Consider the following 23,994-nt stretch of genomic DNA (forward strand, 5'->3'; position numbering starts at 1 on the left):
TGTGGTGAGGCCCAGGAGAAGTAGCCAGGCTGATTAGTATAGAAGGGCTGAGTGTCAGCTGGGAGTCTGAGGAGCTGGCTATAAAGCTGTTGACAGCAGTCTGAGGTGACAGCCCTGCTTAGAAAGTTTCACTGAATTTGGTTTCAAGGGAGTGAACAGGAAGGAAAAGGAAAGTCAGAGGATTTCTCTTCCAGAGACTCAAATGTCAGAGAGCTCAAGGTAGTTTAAAGGATACTCATTTCCGTTGAATTTTTAATTAAGTGATCATCAGAAAAAAGGTAATGAAGATGGATTTTAGGTAACTTAATGTTATTAAAATTACAAAAGAATAAAACCTGAAGACCTTCAAGAATTGATGGATAGCAATCTGTTGTGAAGAGTGGTTTCTCTTCTATTTGGGCTCAAGGTACTAAGACCTTTGTCTCCTCCCATCTACCCCTGTGGTTCTCAGGCAGACCCCCAGGAGGAAGAGTCATCAGGACTGTTGGCACCATCTGACATTTGACAAACTGATGGACACTGCCTGAAGTATTGGCCCAGGCACTGGAGCTATGAAAGGAACCTCTCCTTACAGAGGGCAGGGATACTCCAGAGTAGGGTCAAGTCTAAACTCCTATCATTTCTGTACTGTTGAATTTTTCCCCCTTCTTTTTTTAGTTAATAGGGAAAGGGCACTTGGAGATGGAGGGGCAGAAACACCTGAACTCTGAGAAGGAAGGTGAGTGTTCATGTTTCTGTTGAAAGACCAAGGATATTTTGAACTTCCAGGAAATATTGTTATACTAGAAGCAAAAGAAGAAGCAACAAGAACAGGACACTAGTGATAACCACAGGAGGACAGGAAAATGGGAAGTAACTTGTACTACAAGGCCTATAGCTGCCCAATGAGAAGAGCAGGCATGTGGTTGGAGATTATTGGTCGACGAGTGTGCATTCTCATCTCTGTGTATTCTCTTTTCTTTTTCAGGAATGAAAGGCTCCTTCTCTCTCTCACTGACCTTCAATTCCAGACTAGCCCCTGATCCTTCCCTAGTGGTCTATGCCATTTTTCCCAGTGGAGGCATTATAGCTGACAAAATTCAGTTCTCAGTAGAGATGTGTTTTGACAATCAGGTAAAATGGCAGTTGAGGAAGCTGAAGAAAAGGTCTGGGCATAGAGATCTCATGTATGCTGGGGTTGGAAATCAGGCAGATGCAGGGAAATAAGATCATATTGAAGTTAATGTCATTATTTTTTTAATGTCATTATTGTATTTATATTTTCAGTATGTTTTGCTGAAATCTATCTCCTGCTTCTTTTTAAGAAGTCCTGCGAGGGGGGGGAGGGGGGAAGAACTCCTGCTGGGAGAGGCATCTGGGTGGCTCAGAGGTTGGGCATCTGCCTTTGGCTCAGGGCATGATCCCAGGGTCCCAGGGTGGAGTCCTACCTACATCAGGCTCCCCTCATGGAGCCTGCTTCTCCCTCTGCCTGTGTCTCTGCCTCTCTCTCTGTGTCTCTTACGAATAAATAAAATATTTAAAAGAAAAAAAAGAAGTCCCTGATGGGAAATTGTATATTCTATTTGGCTATTCTTTCTTTTTTTTTTTTTTTTTAGTTATTTATGATAGTCACACAGAGAGAGAGAGAGAGAGAGACAGAGACAGAGACACAGGCAGAGGGAGAAGCCGGCTCCATGCACCGGGAGCCCGACGTGGGATTCGATCCCGGGTCTCCAGGATCACGCCCTGGGCCAAAGGCAGGCACCAAACCACTGTGCCACCCAGGGATCCCTGGCTATTCTTTCTTTCTAGTTTTTGTCTCTTAAACTTTCTATATTATTCTGTGCTATGCTGCTTACTTTTTCCAATTGTACCACAAGATGTGTGTTCCAAAAGGGCTAGACTTTACAAAAAAAAAAAAAAAAAAATCAGTATAAAAGTGAGTGAATGGTCTTGAACACCGGAGTTGGGGCATATTGGCTGATGATCCAGATTACATTGTTTCTCTTCCTCTCCAGGCTGACCTCATCCACAAGTTATAATTTTCCTTTCTTCAGGTTTCCCTTGGCTTCTCACCTTCGCAGCAGCTTCCAGGAGCAGATGTGGAACTACAGCTACAGGCAGCTCCTGGATCGCTGTGTGCAGTCCGGGCTGTGGATGAGAGTGTCTCACTGCTTAGGCCGGAGAGAGAGCTAAGCAACAACTCTGTGAGCAGTCTGCTAATGGATGGGGAAGAGGGATTTGGCAGAGAAGACAGTTTGATTGAATTAGAATAGAAGATGGATTTCAGGGAGTGGGAAAGAAAATCTGAGGGAAATAGTGTACCACTATAAGGTGGTAGGAAAGCTGGTGTGGAAGTGAAGGTAAAACAATAGTGAGAAAGGCATGGTTCATGTGGACATAGAGGTAGAAAAGGTGTGATAGGGGATAAAGGTGAAATATTATTGAAAAAAGTAAGAGAGAGATGAAAATTTAAAAGATAGGGAAGGGGTAGGGTGCCTGGGAGGCTTAGTTGGTTAAGTGTTCAACTCTTGATGTCAGCTCAGGTCTTGGTCTTGGGTCTTGAGTTCAAGTTCCACCTTGGACTCCATGCTGGGTGTGGAGCCTACTTAAAAAAAAAAAGTAAGGAAAGGATTATGGTGGAACAAATACAGGAAGAATTCTGGAGTAATGAAGAGAAATAATACAAGAGCGGTGAACTATGGCACAAGACTCAGAGAAATTTTTCAACTGATTTCACTTTGTCAGTAGTTTATTTCCTTTTCCTCTCGTATTTCAGGTCTATAGGATGTTCTCATTCTGGTATGGCCACTACCCCTATCAGGTGGCTGAATATGATGAGTGTCCAGTGTCTGGCCCCTGGTATGCTCCTCAGCCCCTCTCAGCTATGTGGAGGCCTTGGTTCTCTGAAGGCATGGACGTTTTCCATCTTTTCCAGGTAGATGTTCTCACCCATTGTTCTTATAGAAACAATGGTGGTGGGGTGAGGTGAGGAAGGAAAATCCATATCTAAAAAAAATGAGGGACTCATGTGGGCACTGAAGGATAAAATCTTGGAAGAAACTCCTGATGTGTGAAGTAGCTTCCCTTGGTCCTTATGCTTGAACAAGGGTCCCATTTGTGCAATTGCATTGGAAGAGAGCCACTGTGAGAGGCTGTGTTCAGCCTCTCTCTGTCCCTAAGCAAACTGATTTCCATGGGATCAATCAAGAAGGAAAAATGAGGAAAGGTAGACCAGGGGTCTCTTAACATTATTATAAAAAATACTACATGAGTAGAAATTGAGTCCTTTATGTGTGAGCAGAAGTTGGGGATCTATGGCCCAAAGCTGATCAGGAAGTCTTTGAAGGAACCATGTCTTGTTCAGCTTTGTAGTCTCTCTAATGACTGATCCTTCCTAACACTCAATGTATTTTTGTTGAATTGGCTGAGTTGATTTGACGCCTGCCCTCAGAAAGTTCAGTCTAAATTAAATAGTAAGGACACAGTGACTAATATTTGGAAGAAGCATTAAACATATTTGACAATAAAATAAGTGGAATACTATTCAGCCATACAAAGGAATGAAATCTTGCCATTTGTGACAACATGGATAGATCCTGAGCGTATTCTGCTTAAGTGAAAAAAGTCAGAGAAAGACAAATACCATACAACCTCACTTATATGTGGAATATAAAAATCAATGACAACAACAGCAAAACCAAGCTCATGGATACACAGAATAATGTGGTGGTTGCCAGAGGCAGGGGGCCTGGAGTGGGCAAAATGAGTGAAGGTTGTCAAAAGGTTCAGACATCCAGTTATAAAAGAACTAAGTCCTGGGCATGTAATGTACAGCATGGTGACATCATGGTTGACATTGCACTGCATATTTGAAAGTTGCTAAAGAATAGATCTTCAAAGTGCTCATCACAAGAAAAAAATTTTTTGTAACGATGTATGGTGATGGATGTTAACTAGACTTTTTGTGGTGATCATTTTGCAAAGCATATATTTAAAAAATTGAAAGCCTTTCACATTAGCTGACAGAAGTGAACACACCTTGGTGGCTGAGTATTGGGTATTAACCACCAGTCTCACAATTAATAGGAAAAGAATATCTTGGCTCAGTCCTCGGGGAGTGGAATTCCTAGGCAGTTGCCCTGGTGGTAAGGGAAGGGACCACCTTAACACTTCACTCTGGTTTCTTTGGTGCCTATCAGGGCATGGGCCTGAAAATACTGTCCAATGCCAAAATTAAGAAGCCAGTAGATTGCATTCACCAGCCTCTGAGATACGGCTTTTCAATGGGTGAAGGTAAGCTACCAGTGTGACCTGTGGATCCTCTGAGATGTTTTTTTTTTTTTTTTCTCTGAGATGTTTAAATCATGGCACTTGACAATCTGTCCCTGGGGATCCCTGGGTGGTGCAGCAGTTTGGCGCCTGCCTTTGGCCCAGGGCGCGATCCTGGAGACCCGGGATCGAATCCCACACCGGGGGTGCATGGAACCTGCTTCTCTCTCTGCCTCTCTCTCTCTCTCTCTCTCTCTGTGACTATCATAAATAAATAAAAATTTTAAAAAAGAAAGTAAATCTGTATTTAAGAAAAGAAAAGAAAAGAAAAGAAAAGAAAAGAAAAGAAAAGAAAAGAAAAGAAAAGAAAAGAAACTCTGTCCCTGCACTGAGCCTCTAGCTTCAGGACAGCAATGGGCTGTGGGTCATAGAAGCAGGTAGGGAGATCTCTCTCCCAGGGGAGAGCTTTTGAAGACTGAATCCCTTACTTCTTCATCCCCTGGCCAAATCTCCTCATCTGTCACTTCCCCCTGATGGCCTTATGACTAGTCAGTTCCCAGAGGTCCTTCCCTCTTGTCTCTGACTGGATGTTCTCTGTTTTCCTCTAAATTTCTTCCTAGTAGTTTGGACTCAAGTTATCTTACAACAGAAGTCTTCTGTTTCCCCCCAATTCCCTTATTTTTGTTTTCCTTAGCAAATTATAATATTGGTGCAGTGAATTCTGAGTCATCATCTTCTTCATCACTTCAGTCAGAGGACTCTCAGGTCCGCCAGTACTTCCCGGAGACCTGGCTCTGGGATCTGTTTCCTATTGGGTAAGTGATGCATCAAAGGTACCGCAGAGAACTCACACTCAGATCATTTCTAATGAATCTAAGTCTTAAGCAAAGAAAGTTTAATGGTGATATGGGAAATTGCTTCTTTCCCTGAATTCTTAGGGAATTATAGACAATCCTTCAAAACAAACTCACATGTCTCCACATTTACACAGTGTAGACAGCACATTCTGAGTCCAGGTCCAACAAATATAAAGGCACATGTTGACATCAATTCCTGCTCACTGCTTACCTGATTTTTTTTCTCTACAATTTTATTTATTTGAGAGAGAAAGAGCACAAATAGGCAGAGCAGCAGGCAGAGGGAGAGGGAGAAGCAGGCTCCCCACTGAGCAGAGAGCCTGATGTGGAGCTCTATCCCAGGACCCTGGGATCATGACTGAAGCTGAAGGCAGACTCTTTTTTTTTTTTGAAGATTTTATTTACTTATTCATGGAAGACACAGAGAGAGGCAGAGACATAGTCAGAAGGAGAAGCAGACTCCCTGCAGGGGACCCGATGCAGGCCTTGATCCCAGTACTCAAGGATCACACTTTGAGCAGAAGGCAGTCACCCAACCACTGAGCCACCCAGGCGCCCCTTACCTGCTCTTATCCATGAACGAATGACATAATGACAAGCCCCATTTCATCCCAAGGCACATGTGTCCAGCAGCCCCATGAAAAGATGCTCAATATCACTAATCATCAGAGATATGCAACTCAAAACCCCAATGAGATATCACCTCACAGATTCAGAGGGCACTGGCCTCTTTCAGATATGTTTGCACACATGTGCCCACCTTTACTCACTCACCCCCTCACATACTCAAGTATCCCCTTTCTCCATATTCCTAGCCACCTACTTGAAGGTTCACACTCTGAGATTTGCATGTTCCTCAGTTCAGTTGGCTTTTTATATCCCTCCACCATCAGCAACAACAAAAATGACTTTGGCAGTGAATATCTATAGCTTCATTCACAGTGTTCTCCTCCTGCTATGTACCTCACTCGGGTTCTTGTGTCCTCACAGTGACTCAGGGAAGGAGGCTGTCCATCTTACAGTTCCTGATACCATCACTGAGTGGAAGGCCATGACTTTTTGTACCTCCCAGTCCAGCGGCTTTGGTCTTTCACCTACTGTTGGACTGACTGCTTTCAAGCCATTCTTTGTTGACCTAACTCTCCCTTACTCAGTAGTTCGTGGGGAATCCTTTCGCCTTACTGCCACCATCTTCAATTATCTAAAGGACTGCATCAGGGTAAGACCTGGGGATACAGGAAGCAGATGTCCCTGGAAAAGAGATGAGATGTGTCTCCACCCCCACATTTTCCTAAGCCTCTGTGGGTTGTTTTCTGTACTCAGACCTTTTATTTCTTAAACATCTGTAGGTTCAAACTAATCTGGCTACATCAGATAAATACCAGGTGGAATCGTGGACAGATTCTCAGGGATCCAGCTGTCTCTGTGCTGATGAAGCAAAAACGTATCACTGGAATATCACAGCTATCAAATTGGGTAAGAGAAGGAAGTGGTAGAGGAATAAAGGAAAGCATACAGCAAAAGCTCAGTGATTGAGAACTTTACCTTTTCCTGTCCTGCATTTGCTTTGTTCTTTCTTCCTCATTTGGTTTACCTCTATTTTTTTCCCTCCTAAGTCTATGCTATAAATAAATAAGCAGATGTTTTTTGATAGATCATGAAAAAATTATCCAAACAAGATTATTATGAGTGTGAAAGGGGAGCTTTTAGGGTGTCTGAATGGCTCTGTCCATTGAGCATCTGCCTTCTGCTCAGGTAATAATCCCAGGATCCTGGAATTGAGTCCCACATCGGGCTCCCGGTTCAGCAGGGAGTCTTCTTCTCCCTCAACTTCTCCCTCTTGCTCGTGCTCTCTCTTACTCTTGCTCTCAAATAAATAAATAAAATCTTAAAAAAAGAAAGGAAAAGGGGAGCTTTTGATATTTATGCCAGGACAAGGGATATATAGTCATGTTACTAATTAAATAGTTACTACGAGCCCACCACTATTCTAACTGCTTGGCATGTAGTAACTCATTTAAAACCCTGGTTTTCAGAAGTATTATTTATACTTCTAAAACTATCTATAATATAAATATTCTATCTACTACGGCTTGACAAATCACCCTAAAACTTAGTGGCTTGGGGCGCCTGAGTGGCTCAGTCTGTTAAGCATCTGCCTTTGGCTCAGGTCATGATCTCAGGGTCCAGAGTCATGCTCAGTGGGGAGTCCGCTTCTCCCTCTCCCTCTGCTCCCGCCACCCCCTGCTCATGCTGTCATTGTCTCTCAAAGAAATAAAATCCTTTAAAAAAAACCCAATAATTTAAAGGCTTAAAAGAGCAAACATTTATAATCACCCAGTTTCCATGGGCCAGTAATCTAGGTGCAGAATGTAGCAGGGTGCTTCTAGCTCAAGGTCTGTCATGAAATACCAGTCAAGCTGTCAGCAGGGCTGTGTTCTTATCTGGAGACTTGACTAGGAGATGATCCATTTCCACACACCTTCCAAAGTCTCTGTCCCTCACAGGCCACAATTTTTGGCCTCAGCTGTGGGCCAGTAGCCTCATCAGTATCTCATCACATGAATCTTTCCACTGGACTGCCTCAGAACAGGACAGCTGGCTTCCTGCAGAGCAAGTGGCCCAAGAGAAAGAGTGCACCTGAGACAAAAGCTATATTCTTTTTTATAACCTAATCTCAGAAATGGCATCTCCTTGCTCCTGCCCTATCCGCCTCATTAAAAGTGAGTCACGTAGTCCAGCCCATGCTCTGAGAGGAATTTACACAAAGTGTAAATATCGGGATGCAGGATCACTGGGGGCCCTCAGAGGCTGCCTGCCTCACTGGACCACCATTTGGACTTCACCTGGAAGCTTGTTAGAAATGAAAAAAAAAAAAAGGAAAAGAAATATCAGTATAGGTCTTGCCCCAGATGTACTGAGTCAGTTTGTATTCTAAAAGATCCACAGGTCTTTGCATGCCATTAAGTTTAAGAAGCATTGGTCTAGAGGGGAAGAGACCTCTTTGGTACCTCTCGTAATAGGGCTAATGCCTTCCTTTCTCCTTCTTTCTTCCAGGTCATGTGAACTTTACTATCACTACTAAGATTCTGGACAGCAGTGAACTCTGTGAGGGGGAAAAGGGGTTCATTCCAGCAAAGGGCCAGAGTGACACACTTATCAAACCAGTTCTGGTCAAGGTGAGTTTTCTGCAGGCCCAGCTTCGGAGGTGGAGATAGCAGTCACCCCAGGGATGTTGTGTGTGTGTCTAGCTATACTGTGAGTCCCTCACAGGTGTCTCATTCCCACTTCAATCAGGTAGCTCACCTTCCTTCTTCTGTGGTGCCTTTTTGCCTTTAATTATTTGCTTAACCCATTCCAATGCTCTATGATAGTGCCTAATAGGGGGGATACCTGGGTGGTGCAGCGGTTTAGCACCTGCCTTTGGCCCAGGGTGCAATCCTGGAGACCCGGGATCGAATCCCACGTCAGGCTCCCTGCATGGAGCCTACTTCTCCCTCTGCTTGTGTCTCTGCCTCTCTCTCTCTCTCTCTCTCTCTGTGACTATCATGAATAAATAAAATCTTTTTTAAAAAAAGTGCCTAATACAGTACCTGGTACTTTATTATAGAGATGCACTAAATGTCAGTTTCTCTTATTAAAATCTCTAATATCATCATTAATTGCTTTTTTTATCCCATTATGAACACCATTGTCAGTCCTCCCTCTTAGAAGTTTTCTAAACTTGTCCTTAGCTCTATCCCATTCTCAGAAAGAATTTTATTGATAGGCCCATCCCGGCACTGAAATAGAGTTCTCCTGAGTTTCAAAGAGAAACTCTGTTCTCTCCAATTCTAAGAAGCCCTGGAGGCACAGGGAGGGCTTCTCCCCATTTCCCTTCCGCTTCCTGTTCCTTCATTGCCACCTGCCCAGACATTCATCTTCATTGTTTTTACCCTATGTCTCTCTTCATGTCAGCCTGAGGGAGTCCTTGTGGAGAAGACATACAGCTCATTGCTATGCCCAAAAGGTGGGTGAATACAGAGAGGGGTTGGTGCTGAGAATTTCCCTAGGCAACAAGAGATTTTTGTAGGCTAAGGAAGGAATATACAGACTAGAAGAGATAGGAGAATCTAGAGTGCTATCCCTAGTAGGGCGGATTAGCTGAGAGACACGATGAAGAAGAAAATATGTACAACACAATTATGTGTTTTGGGGGGATTTATTTTCAGCAGAGAGCACTATGGGTAGGTTAAAAAAAAATTGCCTCCATCCCATGGAAAGCACTGGGTACAGAAAACATTAGATTATAGACAGTTTTCCTATGGTTTGGGCTTGAACTCCCAGTACTCCTACCTTCTATAGTTTCTCCTTTTCTCTGCTTCTCGCAGGACAAGTGGCTTCAGAATCTATCTCCCTGGAGCTCCCTGTGGATGTTGTTCCTGATTCAACCAAGGCTTATGTTACAGTTCTGGGTAAATAGCCAGAGATCCTTGTTCAAAAGAAAAAAAAAAAATGAGACTGAAATCTGCCAAAGCATGAAGTGGTGTGGGCCATGTAGACTTATCTGAAGGAAGGCATGTTAGATTGGAAGTGACAGAGAGCTTATTTTATAGTTGGTAAATACACTCTATAAGTAACAGTACACATGGGATTAGATAGATGTATGTGATAGTTAAAAACAGAAAGGAGCTGGACAGAGGAAGTTAAAGGTCAAGGAAGCTTCATATGTATTTAGGTTCACCAACATGGTCTATAAATTGAGTAGAGGAGAGACATAGTGTTTGTAGCAGCCATTTAAAAAATGAAGACTTTATTTGAGTATAGTTTAGGGAAGATAAAACTATTTACACAGATGGGACACTTCACTCTGGGCAAGGAGAGGGATTGAGTAGAAAAGCATGAGCTTGAAAATAATATCTGAGTTGGGATCTTAGTTCTACCATTAATGGCCATGTGACCTTGAAAAAATTAGTGGATAGTCCTGATCCTTTTTTTCCCTCTGTAAGACAGTGATGATAACCTACCTCTAAGATTGGTATAAAAATTAAATATAATATAAAGTTTCCAGGAATCCCTGGGTGGCTTAGTGGTTTCGCACCTGCCTTTGGCCCAGGGCCGATCCTGGGGTCCTGGGATCGAGTCCCACATCGGACTCCCAGCATGGAGCCTGCTTCTCCCTCTGCCTGTGTCTCTGCCTCTCTTTCTCTCTCTCTCTCTCTCTGTCTATCATAAATAAATAAAAATAAATCTTTAAAAAATATATAAAATTTCCATATTGTATCTAGCATATAGTAGGAGCCCTGGACGTGTTAGATTATTTCTTTATATTTATCCCTACCAAAATCCTTTCCAGGTTAAAATTTCTCTATTTTTGAAGGTATTAGATTCATACTTGTCATATAGAACTCATTGTAGTATATAGCTTACTCTCTAGGCTTGTCTTTCATACTGCATTGTGGGCTCCTTGAGGACAACAGCCACGTCTTTTTAATTTCTATTTCTAGTACATTTCCTGCCACATAATTGACATTAGTACATGTTTAGATTTGAATTGAACTTAATGGCTAAAGTGCATTAATGGGTCACTTATGTCAGGCTTACTGGTTTCTAAAATAAATATATGGCTAGGTCAGTAGCTATAACTGGAAAAGGTGCCAGGATTGTGTGTGCTTGAGGGGAACACGGCAATTTGGAGGATAATGTATTTATATGTGGTGGAGGACCTTAGCAATCGGGTCTAAGTATTGTGGGTTTTGTTATGTCACTACCAGCCCCAGTGACACGTCCTCTTAAAAACCCCGAATTCTCCTAGGTAGCCTATGTACTTCTCTGTGTATTCCAGTACCTTGTGTGAACCCGATATTATAGTGCTATATTATAATTGTTTATAATGAATCTACTTATAATGTTCTGTCAGTGTTTACCTCTCTGATTGTGATCTGTTGAGGTAAAGACTGTATTTGACTTATTGTCTCCTAGGCACAGTGTAGGTACTCACCTAAGTGATAGCTGGTACATGTTTGTTAAGTGAATGACGTAACTCACAAGGGCTCCTTCTATCATCAACTTTCTCCTTTTGGATCTCAGGAGACATTATGGGCACGGCCCTACAGAACCTAGACAATCTGGTGCAGATGCCAAGGGGCTGTGGGGAGCAGAACATGGTCTTGTTTGCTCCCATAATCTACGTCTTGCAGTATCTGGAGAGGGCAAGGCTGCTGACTGAAGAAATCAAGTCTCAGGCAGTGGGTTTCCTGAAAATAGGTGAGTTGGTTCAATCTTTCTTCTTGGACAAATTCTCTAGGGCCCATGATAAGTTAATAAGATACAGGGGAGTTCCCCCTGAAGTGTTCTGCTCCCTTGAAAACCTTGAAAGGCATATTTTTTGAAGTTGTCCCTGTGATCTAACATCATATCTGGCTTCCCAGGGTACCAGAAGGAGCTAATGTACAAACACAGCAACGGCTCATACAGTGCCTTTGGGGAGCAGGATGGAGATGGAAACACATGGTAATATTGCCCAGTTCTCAGTGTACTCCAGAGCATAATTCCTGGGTCTAAGGAACAATTCCTCTATCTCTCCTCTTAACCCTATTTCTTCTTCTTTTTTTAAATTTTATTTAAATTCAATTAATTAACATATAATGTATTATTGGTTTCAGAGGTAGAGGTCAGTGATTCATCAGTCTTATATAACACCCAGTGTTCATTATATCACACGCCCTCCTTAATGTCCTCACCCAGTTACCCCATCCCTCCACCTCCCTCCCCTCCAGCGAACCCCGTTCCTTCTTATATCTATCTTCTCTACCTCTTTAATATTGTTTATTTCAGCCTCATGTATGGTCAAGCCCCTCACCTTTCTCCCTGACCTTGTGACTCTCCAATTCTTGTCCCCATTAATGCCCAATAATATCTCCCTTTTCTAGCCTCCTATGACATTATGTTTTCTTAATCCTCTTCTGGAACCATATACCAAAATAAAATATCAAACTATTGTACCCTTGTTGGGGAATCCCCCTTCATGCCACACTTCTGTCTTTACCCATATAGGCTGACAGCGTTTGTCACCAAATGCTTTGGCCAAGCTCAAGAATTTATCTTCATTGATGACAAGAATATCCAGGATGCTCTCAAGTGGATGGCCGGAAACCAGCTCCCCAACGGTTGCTATGCTAATGTGGGAAACCTCATTCACACAGCTATGAAGGTGCAAATCTGCCCTAGGGTCTTCAGCCCACTGTCAGGTCTGGGAGGAATTTGCACCTCTGACTAAGCAGAATCAAAAGAGCATAAGCCTGGGAGTCAGTGTTCTTTAAGGTCTGAGTCCTAGCTCTAAGTGACCTTGCTCAAAATGCTTAACCAATCTGAGCCTCAGCTTCCATATCTGTAGAATTAGAAAATGTACTGACGCATGGCTCTCACATCAGCAGCTCCTGAGAACGAGTTTGAAATGCAAATTCTAGTCCTACCCTGGACCTACTCTGAGAAACTCTGGGGATGTGGGCCAGCAATTTGTATTTTTAACAAGCCCTTGAGGTGGTTCTGACATTTGTGAAAGTATGAGAACCCCTGGACGAGACATTCACTGAGTTGTATACTATCTCCCTAAATCTGGAGCAAGACCATTTTGGTGAGGACTGATAGACAGCCTAGTGTTTTTTGTTAAGAGGTTTACTCTGCGCCGGGCACTGCTCTAAGCACTTCGTTTATTTGATATTACTTAATGTCTACAACAAATTAATGAGCTAGCTGCTGGTATGCCATTATTAATCCCATTTTACAGATGAAGAAATTTAGGTGCAGAGATTAAGTGAACTGCCCAAGGTGAATGCTAATGCAGGGTAGGACTGGAATTTGAATCATGGGGGATCCCTGATCGCAGGGTGGCGCAGCGGTTTTGGCGCCTGCCTTTGGCCCAGGGCACGATCTTGGAGACCCGGGATCGAATCCCACGTCGGGCTCCCGGTGCATGGAGCCTGCTTCTCCCTCTGCCTGTGTCTCTGCCTCTCTCTCTCTCTCTCTCTCTCTCTCTGTGACTATCATAAATAGATTTAAAAAAAAAAAGGAATTTGAATCATGGCCTCAGAACTCTACAGGCACTGCCCTTGCCCATTCACTGCATTGCTGGTACCCCTCCTGAACACAGGATGAGGTGTTGCGATACATCCGGAGAATTTGTTCAATTCAGAGTATGCCCAGTGAAAGAAAAGAGTTGTATGTATGTTACTAGAGAAATCATTTACATTGCTGTTCCAGGGCTTGGATTACAAATCTTGAGCATTAAAAAAAAAGTCTCTATAAAGGATTCATTAGTTTTCCTTATGCAAGATTTTATTAGTGCCCCCAAGGTGCTCTCCTCTTACATACTGTGTGAAATACATGTGGAAGTAGCACAAACCAGGGCTTGACTCCAACAAGATCCCAGAGGTCTTCCCTTTTCCTCCTTTACCAGACCCAGCCAGTCTATTAAGAAACCCATCACCAGTATAGCAAGCTTAGTGGTGTAGTGCGGGAGCTCCATAATTAAACTCCCTGAGTTCAAATCCTAGTCCCTGTTTATTAGCTGTGTAATCTCGAGCAACCTGTTTAATCTTTTTTTTTTTCTTATAGAATTCCTTATAGGATGAGGATAACAATTTAGATTAGCTGTTTTTAAAAACTTGCTATTATCTTTCCATGAAAGGGATTAAACAGGGCAGGTGTCACCTTATCTCTCCTGGAGAAGAGGCTGGGCCTTTTACTTCTGGACAGGATGTCCATTTGAAGAGGCACAGGTTCAGTAAGAACCTGAGAATAAGAGATTTTTCTCCTTATCCCCTCCACTGTGTTTGTTTGCTTATTTGTTTAAATAATCCACCCATTAAGAAGGGATGCTTTTTTGCAAATTGCACATAATTCTTGCATATGCTGTGCTGTCTGCTGCCCTGACGTGGGGTCCCTGTACCCTCTAGGGTGGTGTTGAAGATGAGATTTCCCTGACTGCATACATCACAGCTGCATTGCTGGAAATGGGAATGACCACACATGTAAGTATCTCTAGCTTTTTCTCTTTATATCCTTCTTATTGTGCCTAGTTGTAGAGGAATTCAACTACTTTTAATCCCTGTTCACCCTTATAAACTCAAAAAGGATACAATGAAGGGCACCTGGATGGCTCAGTGGTTGAGTGTCTGCCTTCGGCTCAGGCCATGATCCCGGGATCCTGGGATCCAGTCCCACATTGGGCTTCCTGTGGCAAGCCCGCTTCTCCCTCTGCCTCTCTCTGTGTCTCTCATGAATAAAATCTTAACAAAACAAAACAAAAAGGATTTGATGATTTCCTTATCCCTTCCCATTTTCCCAGGAATGCCTTATTAAGTCAGTTCTTTATCTTACTTTTCAGGACCCAATGGTGAGTCAGGGTCTGAAGTGCCTCCAAGACTCTGTTTCCTCTACTACCAACCTCTACACACAGGCCCTCCTTGCTTATACTTTCTCTCTGGCTGGGGAGATGGACATCAGAAACGTTCTTCTTGAAAAGTTAGACCAGCAAGCTATCATCTCAGGTATGTTAGCCATGTTAGGAGTTCTCTGAAATTATGAAAATATGTTGTGAGTTATCTATAGTTTTCACTAGTCCCCATGGTCCCACATATATTCTATCATATCTAGGATTCCTTTTAGGAAAAGTTGTGAAGTCATTAGATCATTGTTGAGAGTTTTGTGAGAAAGCCCATGGAAGTCTTTAAACGCATTGTTATATTTTAACATGAAGAGGAAAGAGATGGTAGAAGCTAATCAGAAGACCTATGGGCATTATAGAATCTCCCTTTTATAAAGGTCTTTAACAATTCTTTGTATGAGATCACTGAGGTTGATGGGGTAAAACTCAAACTTAGAGATTTCTTTCTTATTTCTTCTTTTTTTGGAGGAGAGAGGGGTAGGGAATGGCAGAGGGAGAGGGAGACAGAGAATCTTAAGCAAGCTCCATTACAGTTGGTGGGACCGTACTCTTGGTTTCAGAACAGATAATGATCTCAGGGTGGTGAGATCCAGCCCTATGTCAGGCTCCATGGTCAGTGGGGAGTCTGCTGGGAATTCTTTCTTTTCTCTGTCCCACCCCCAACTTGTACACACACACACACACACACACACTCTCTCTCTCTTAAATAAGTAAATAAATCTTTTCAAAAAAAAAATGTTAAACTTGGGCTGCCTGGGTGGCTCAGTGGTTTAGCACTGCCTTCAGCCCAGGGTGTGATCCTGGAGACCCTGGATTGAGTCCCACGTCGGGCTCCCTGCATGGAGCCTGCTTCTCCCTCTTCTTGTGTCTCTGCCTCTCTCTGTTTCTGTAATAAATAAATAAATAATCTTTTTTAAAAAGTTAAACTTTTGATTAAATAAAATAAAAGCTGAGGGACACCTGGGTTGAATGTCTGCCTTCAGCTCAGTGTGTGATCCTGGAGTGCCGAGATCGAGTCCCACATTGTGCTAGCCCACTTCTCCCTCTGCCTATGTCTCTGCCTCTCTCTCTGTGTTTCTCATGAATAAATAAATGAAATCTTTAAAAAAATAAAATAAAATAAAGGCTGAAAAATTAAAAATGGAATTCCATAAGTCAAAAAAATGCCCTAAAACACATAAGATTCTTGTAAGTTTCTACTTACCTATATCTACTAGCATTAGAATTTATAAATTAATGAGAGTGGTTTTCATATAATTACTGGAAGCATTTACTGATATTCTCAGCTTCACCATGGGTAATTTCGTATGACTCTACACACACACTTATGCACACACACATCTCTCTGTAAACATAATAGCCAAAATATCAAAAGATTTGAAAAATATTTTTTTCTACCTCATGATTAACTTTTGGTTGGTACTTGCTCTGCTCTAGAGTGTAGCATTTACAAATTGAATGTGAGAAACCATTTCCTAATTATGCTTCTTTTTCCATAGGAGGGTCTATTCACTGGAGCCACAAGCCTATTCTGTCATTGGAAGACAGACCTTGGTCTCAGCCTGAGGCTGTAGATGTGGAACTTACAGCATATATATTACTGGCCCAACTTAGCAAAGCCAGCCTGACTCAAAAGGAGATAGCCAAGGCCACTGCCATAGTGGCTTGGTTAACCAAGCAACGTAACGCATATGGGGGCTTCTCTTCTACTCAGGTAAATAGCCTCCTTTCCAACTGTCACACATCAGGTAGGATTAGGTCCTGTGTGGAAATAGAAAACAAAACAAAACAAAACAATAACAACAAAGCTATTGCCCTTGACTTCTAGGTCAAGGGACTTCTAATTCTATATAGAGAGAAAAAGCAAAATAATATTGGATCATATGAACACATAAATAGTACAATATGCATTTAATGCTCTTTCTTTTTAGAGTATGAAACATCATGAGATCAGTGTTTTACATGTGAATAGGACATATATAATTATGGTGAAATTATATGTTAAAAGCTTAGAAATCGGGATCCCTGGGTGGCGCAGTGGTTTAGCGCCTGCCTTTGGCCCAGGGCGTGGTCCTGGAGACCCGGGATCGAATCCCACATCAGGCTCCCGGTGCATGGAGCCTGCTTCTCCCTCTGCCTATGTCTCTGTCTCTGCCTCTCTCTCTATCACAAATAAATAAAAAAAAAAAAAATTAAAAAAAAAAAAAGCTTAGAAATGAGTTGGAAGCATAAAAGCAAGGTTTTATGGGTATCCTTCCTTCTACTACTGGGAGGTTAGTAAGATATATAATCTCTACTCTAAAAAAGTTAACAAACTAGAAGTAAAGTTAGGAAAAGTGTGGGACACCTGGGTGGCTCAGTGGTTTAGCACCTGCCTTTGGCTCAGGGTGTGATCCTAGAGTTCCCGGATCAAGTCCCACATCAGGCTCCCTGCAGGGAGCCTGCTTCTCCCTCTGCCTATATTTCTGCCTCTGTCTCTCATGAATAAATAAATAAAATCTTAAAAAAAAAAAAAAAGTAGGAAAAGTTCTAATAACTACAAAGCAGGATTTGGTTATATAACATAAGATACAAAAGATACAAAATAATGCATTTCAAAAGGGAGCAAGACCTTACATCAACATGGAGGATAAGAAAAATCTTCAGGAGAATGACATTTGAGGTAGATCTAGAATAATATGTAGCAGTGCCTGGCTGACTTATTCAGTAGAGCATGTAACTTTTGTTCCTGGGGTCATGAGTTCAAGCCCCACATTGAGTGTAGAACCTACTTAAAAGATGACAGATAGATAAATAGATAGATAAATAGATATATGATAGATAGATAGATGATAGATAAATAGATTAAATAAAAGGGTATGTAAGATTGTAAGATTTTGGGAGGCAGTTATTGAAAGGAAGGGGAAAAAAAAGGAAAAAAAATGAAAGGAAGGGGAAATGGCTTGAGCAGAGACAACAGTTTGCAAAAGTATAGGATGACTCTCGGGAAAACTGGGTTATCTAAAGCATAATGGGACTTCAGTTTAGAAAGTTAGGGCAGCTTTATACTATGAAGGAGGCCCTTGCATAACAGACTCAAGATTTTGAGGAGATACTGATTTTTTTTAAAACTTTGTTTCAGGAAGATTGACCTGTTATTTGTATAGCAGGTGGTTTAGAGGTGGAAGACACTGGATTTGAAGAGATAAGGACAATATTTCATTTGTCTAGGTTAGGAGTAAGGTAATTCAAGAAAATTGAATTAGGTGGCAGTGAGGGAAAAAGGGATAGAATTGCACGATAAATTCTAATAGCATCATAAAAATTGTCTTAGATGATCATAAAGAGAGTAGTGATTAATTCATTTGTTCTGCAAATGGTATTAAATACATACCATGTCCAATTCACTAAGGATACAAAATAATCAAGAAAACATTTTGCTTACCCTTGTAAAGATTATATTCTGACTTGTTGAAATTAGGGCCAGATTCACTGAAGATGTAACATGTACATTAGACCTGGAAAAGGAATAGATTTTTATTGATACAGTGTTTGGTAAAGATGTTAAGAGCACTAAGCTTAAAAAAAAAAAAAAAAAAAGAGCACTAAGCTTGAATATAGTAAAGACTTAATTGAGGGACGCTTGGGTGGCTCAGTGGTTGAGTGTCGGCCTTTGGTTCAGGGCATGATCCTGGACCCAGGATCCCAGGATCGAGTCCCACATCAGGTTCCCTGCATGAACCTGCTTCTCCCTCTGCCTGTGTCTCTGCCTCTCTCTCTGTCTCTCTGTCTGTCTCTCATGAATAAATAAATAAAATCTTAAAAAGACTTAATTGAAATCTTAAAAAATTATATAGTACTATATACTTCCTTACTTCAAGGCCAAAGATCAGGAAGGACTTCTTGCTGAGCCCTAAATAATTATGACATACAATTTTAGAAAGCAGTGAGTGAAATGTTTAGAACTCTCAGCGACACATATGTCAAAATTGTTTTTGAATAAAATCCTTAGCTATTACAAGAAGTCATATAGCACTTAACACTGGTTTTCCAGCTAATAACGAGGTCTCATTTCTTGAATTGTTTCCACATATTTGAGTAATAAGGACCTCCTTGGATCCAGTTCACAGAGAGTAGACAAAAAGTTGTTTGTAGATGGTCAACTGCACAGCTATCACTTATTCACAGATTTCCCAGGGGGGTGACCTGTCTTCCTATTTTTATATGACCATGTGATGTCTACAACTGTTCTTTTAAACTTGGGTTAGGAAGAAAGTGGGGTTCCTTTATTCTGTAGATATTGCACTAAGTGTCAAGCATATAGACATACTCGTAGCAGTAAAATATAACAATTTTCTGAACATTTCACTCTCTTTTTTCTTTACTTGTAGTTTATATAAATCATGTTTTCAGAATAAACAAGTTCCAACTACATGATGCCATACTCTCTTAGTGGCAGTTTATCTGTCTTATACCCGAATGCTGAAAAGATTGTCATAAGACACAGTGGTGAAGAAGCCTTGGCTTGCAAGATAGGATCCACTGATACCCTCTCCAGCTGTGCCATAGAAGATCATTACACAGCTAAACAACTGAAGAATGTGCAATTTTTAGGGCTATCACTGCTTGTTTCCTCTCTAAATAAGGAAACTGCAAAATACATACTAAACAGTTATCCACTTGTTTATAACTATAGCCCGTTCTGAAGCTATGTTTGGTTGAATATGAGTATGAGGGATGCCTGGGTGGCTCAGCGGTTGAGCATCTGCCCTTGACTCAGGGAGTGATCCTGGGGTCCCAGGATCAAGGCCCACATCAGGCTTCCTGTGTTGAGCCTGCTTCTCCCTCTGCCTATGTCTCTGCCTTTCTCTTTGTGTGTCTCTCATGAATAAATAAAAATAAAATCTTTAAAAAAAAAAAGAATATGAATATGAGATTAGCCTAGTGACCTATAGGCCTATAGTTTAATACTAGCTTGATGGCAATTTTCTACACAGGCAAGATATGGTTTCTATGTCAGCTTCCACAGCATTAATGAATGTGGTTCTTAGATACTTAGAAGAAGTGTTGTCCAAGCTGATGAACAACAACCAGATATATAGGTTATGGGGTTGTTTGAGGCTAATGCCAGTGGCTCACAAAATGTAAGCATATGCTTGATTGTCTTCTTTAGGATACTGTAGTTGCTCTCCAAGCTCTTGCTAAATATGCCACTGTAGCCTATGTAACATCTGAAAAAGTCAACCTGGCTGTAAAATCCAATAAGAATTTCCAGCACACTTTCAGCATTCAGGCTGCCAACCGGTTGGTGCTTCAGCAGGAAACTCTGCCCAGTATCCCTGGAGTGTACACCTTGGAAGCCTCAGGCCAGGGCTGTGTCTATGTGCAGGTAAGTAGAGATCCATGAGAACAAACATGCACTGGGAAGGAGAGTCCAAGGGCATCTTTGCCACCAGGAGAATCTTTACTCTATTTCATTTATAAAGAGAATAGTTTGGACTGTGTGATAAAGTTCTTCCCAGTTCTGATTTGGTTATCTATTTCCCTCTGCTAGATGGTGCTGATATACCATATTCCCCCTCCTAAGTTTGTGGACACCTTTAGTCTTAGTGTGGAAATGGGAAAAGCTAGATGTGAGCAAGCTACTTCACCTCGATCCTTGATGCTCACCATACACACCAGGTAAGAAAAGCTGGTGGTGGGGGCACCTGGATCATAGAAGCATAGAGTTGTGTGTGTGTATTTGTGTGCATGTGTGTATATGTGTGTGCTGGGGATACAGAGTATGCTGAGAGGGAAAATAATGGGTTCACACTGATGTGCTTCTTTCTGCCCTTAGTTACGTGGGGAGTCGCAGTTCTTCCAATATGGCCATTGTAGAAGTGAAGATGCTTTCTGGGTTCAGCCCCAAGGAGGGTACCAATCAGTTAGTAAGTCTGTTCTATTTTCTTCATTTAACTAACTCCAAGGGGACCTAACATTATCCCTAAAAAACTGGTGAAGTGGGCTTTATGGTATATACATACAACTCATGATTGTATTGTTTTGGTGTGCTACAACAGTGCATCAGATACATAAAATGGAAACTGGAATAGTCGTGGTTCTTTTTTCTTACTTTCTCCACAGTATATATTGTCTCCTTGATCATGACAGAGCTTTGGAATATTACCCTAAGGGATACGAAGACTCTGGATCTTAGTCTGTTTTATTTTTCCCTTTCTTATTCAGCTTCTCCAACAACCTCTGGTGAAGAAGGTGGAATCTGGAACTGATATCCTGAACATTTACTTGGAAGAGGTAGGTATTCAGAAGTGAACCTAAGAGTTTGATTGCTTATGAAGCTTTGCAACTTCCTAATATTAATAGGTTAGTATATATACTCTATATACTAGTGTCACATACACAGGGATAAGAGAGAATGAGTCCACAGCCATGAAATGAATTCTACCTCCATGCTGGTATACTATATCAAATATTCTTATTCACTTCCAGTGCAGTACTGTCTAACAGATATGTAATATGAGCTATCTATAACATTTAAAAATGTGGAGGCCAGGGGTGCCTGGATGGCTTAGTTGGTTATGCATCTGCCTTTGGCTCAGGTCATGATCCCAGGGTCCTGAGATAGAGCCCCATGTCAGGCTACCTGCTCAGTGGGGAGCCTGCCTCTCCCTCTCCATTTGCCTCTCCCCCAGCTCATGCTTTTTCTAGCTCTCTCTCAAAAATAAATAGACAAAATTTATTTATTTATTTATTTATTTATTTTATTTATTTTTTAAAGATTTTTTAAATTTATTCATGAGAAACACAGAAAGAGAGAGAGGGGCAGAGACACAGGCAGAGGGAGAAGCAGGCTTCTTGCAGGGAGCCCGATGTGGGACTCAATCCCGAGTCTCCAGGATCACACCCTGGCCCAAGGTGGCACTAAACCGCTGAGCCACTCAGGCTGCCCCAATATATATATTTTTTAAATGTGTAAGCTAGAATGTGACCATTTTAAGATAAGGTGGTCAGGGAAGGCCTCTCTGAGGAGATATTATCTGATAGGAGACTGGAATGAAGAGAGAAAACCAAAAGGGAGAGTAGAACTGTTTAAATAAAATGAAAATTTGTTTCTTTGGCCACTTCAATTAACCATGGGTTAGAGTAGACCAAGAATGGAGAGAACCAATTTATAGAAGGGCCAGAAAGCTATAAGATCCTAAGAAGAAAGAGCCAGGAAGTCAGCAGAAGCCAGTATCTCTAAGACTGGTATGGGGCAGAAGAGTTGGTAGAAGGGTTTCAGAAAATTTATGTGAAGACAAAAGTCTTTTAGCCTCCACAATATACAGAGTGTTATTTTCACTTTAGTTTTAGTATGATGTTTTGTCTTTGTTCTCCACAGCTGAGCAAGAAGACTCAGACCTATTCCTTTACCATCAGCCAAAGTGTATTGGTCACTAACCTGAAACCAGCAACCATCACAGTCTATGACTACTACCTCCCAGGTGAGGGCTAAGAAGATATACTTGTGTCTCCCAACATATTTCTGCCTCATTCTTCATGACATCTCTCTTAATTTTACAAATACTCCTTCCTAAACCAAGTAGCACATAATTACATTATTCAATCTCCTAAAACATCATAATTTAATTATGTCATTCTTAAGTCTTCTGTGCTAGGGATATTTTATAAGATGAGGTCTATAGACCAAAAGAACAATACAAACCACGGTTCTTTAAGGACTATTCTGAATATTTTTTCTGTGATTAATAATTTACCACAATATTAGTATTTGGAACTTTCCTATAATTCTTTTTTTTTCCCCTATAATTCTTAATATGCTTGTAACCTAAATGGATCCTCTGAAAAAGGCTAAAGCGGTAGTTTTCATGGAGTATTTTCTCTTTGAATGTATGAGGCTTATAATGTAATGATTGATACATGTCATTTCATTTTACAGATGAACGGGCAACAATTCAGTACTCTGACCCCTGTGAATGAGGTAAAGGTGAGCTTTAGGGTAGGCTGACCATATTTAATAGTTAAGGAGATTTTCTTCTGAGTTACTATTATTGTATTTTGGAAGTTAATTTTTTATAGAAAGTGGGCTTTCTTTTTTTTGTCTTAAACTTTTCTTTTCTTTTTTTTTTTTAAGTAAACTCTACACCCAATGTAGGGCTCAAACTCACAACCCTGAAATCAAGTCACATGCTCTACTGAGCCAGCCAGGCACCCCACTTTTCTGTCCCAAACTCTGAAAGAAAGAATAATAATCTCCATAGTTCACACCAGAAAAAGTTAATAGTGGCATCTGATTGAGGGCTTCTATGTGATTTTTATTTTTTTAAAGATTTATTTATTATTTTAGAGAGAGAGAGGCAGAGAGATAGAGCATGAGTGGGGAGAGGGGTAGAGAGACGGGGAGAGAAGCAGACTCCCTGCTGAGCTGGAGCCTGGATGATAGGGCTTGACCCTGATATCATAACCTGAGCTGAAATCAATAGTTGGACACTTAACCAACTGAGCCACCCAGGCACCCCTCTATGTGATTTTTAAAAAACAGTATTTTTTTCTTTAAAAAAAAAAAAAACTAATTTTTTTCTGATTGAAATTGATGAATTTTAAAAATTATTTTTTAAAATTCTACATCTTTATTTTATAAAAATACTAAGGGAAAAGTAAAGATTACCTGATTCTACTCCCCTGAGATAACACTATTAATAATCTCATCATGCATCTGTGAGATTTTTTTCCAGATAGGAAAAAACTGAGGACATGTCTAGCTGGCTCAGTTGGGAGAGCATATGAATCTTGATGTCAGGGTTGTGAGTTTAAACCTCACCATTGGTACAGAGATAAATTTTTAAAAATATTTTTTTTTAAATTGATAGGAAAAAGATCCTCTATACTTGTGAAGATTTCCTGAGTGTAATGATGTCTTCCTTTTTTTTTTCCCTCTCCCAGGATAGAAGTTGTAACGAGACCAATTTAATCCTTTGTGACATTACTGGACAGCCTTCTTCTGCCTCTTAAAGGAAAACTCATTTAATCAAATAATATGATTTCTCTGATTGATAGTAACAGCTGAGCAGGTTTGAAGCTCAGCTACTTTCTACTACTTCACAGATGCATAGGTGCTAGAATAAAGGGCTGGAGGAGATGAGAGGAATTATATGGAAAAGACCACGGGGGGGGGGGGGGGGGTTGGATCCCTGGGTGGCGCAGTGGTTTAGCGCCTGCCTTTGGCCCAGGGCGCGATCCTGGAGACCCGGGATCGAATCCCACATCAGGCTCCCGGTGCATGGAGCCTGCTTCTCCCTCTGCCTGTGTCTCTGCCTCTCTCTCTCTCTCTCTGTGACTATCATAAATAAAAAAATAAAAAAAAAAAATTTAAAAAAAAAAAAAAAGGAAAAGACCACGGGGAGAGATGTGGTTTAGCCATGTAGGGAACTCTCCAGAGATGATATGGAGGTAGAGGGTGATCCAAGGAAGATAAAA

The 23,994-nt window shown here is 41.3% G+C and overlaps 1 protein-coding gene across 1 annotated transcript in view; it reads left to right on the plus strand.

The window, feature by feature from the left end:
• A2ML1 (alpha-2-macroglobulin like 1) overlaps positions 1-23,674 on the plus strand; it is a 49,365-nt gene extending 25,691 nt beyond the window's left edge. Inside the window, exons 13-36 of the mRNA XM_041736401.1 lie at positions 658-718; positions 968-1,113; positions 2,037-2,186; positions 2,759-2,917; positions 4,182-4,275; positions 4,946-5,066; positions 6,099-6,327; positions 6,458-6,584; positions 8,166-8,287; positions 9,066-9,117; positions 9,479-9,562; positions 11,178-11,354; positions 11,519-11,600; positions 12,144-12,300; positions 14,045-14,119; positions 14,476-14,638; positions 16,035-16,249; positions 19,688-19,903; positions 20,069-20,196; positions 20,354-20,444; positions 20,743-20,811; positions 21,899-22,001; positions 22,457-22,504; positions 23,461-23,674. Coding sequence (XP_041592335.1) covers positions 658-718; positions 968-1,113; positions 2,037-2,186; positions 2,759-2,917; positions 4,182-4,275; positions 4,946-5,066; positions 6,099-6,327; positions 6,458-6,584; positions 8,166-8,287; positions 9,066-9,117; positions 9,479-9,562; positions 11,178-11,354; positions 11,519-11,600; positions 12,144-12,300; positions 14,045-14,119; positions 14,476-14,638; positions 16,035-16,249; positions 19,688-19,903; positions 20,069-20,196; positions 20,354-20,444; positions 20,743-20,811; positions 21,899-22,001; positions 22,457-22,497 — 2,862 coding nt within the window. The 3' untranslated portion in view covers positions 22,498-22,504; positions 23,461-23,674. The remainder of the gene's footprint in view (positions 1-657; positions 719-967; positions 1,114-2,036; positions 2,187-2,758; positions 2,918-4,181; positions 4,276-4,945; positions 5,067-6,098; positions 6,328-6,457; positions 6,585-8,165; positions 8,288-9,065; positions 9,118-9,478; positions 9,563-11,177; positions 11,355-11,518; positions 11,601-12,143; positions 12,301-14,044; positions 14,120-14,475; positions 14,639-16,034; positions 16,250-19,687; positions 19,904-20,068; positions 20,197-20,353; positions 20,445-20,742; positions 20,812-21,898; positions 22,002-22,456; positions 22,505-23,460) is intronic.
• Positions 23,675-23,994: the final 320 nt, after the last annotated feature.

This window comes from Vulpes lagopus, chromosome 21 (genome assembly GCF_018345385.1).
Source record: "Vulpes lagopus strain Blue_001 chromosome 21, ASM1834538v1, whole genome shotgun sequence".
In the NCBI taxonomy this organism is placed as follows: Eukaryota; Metazoa; Chordata; class Mammalia; order Carnivora; family Canidae; genus Vulpes; species Vulpes lagopus.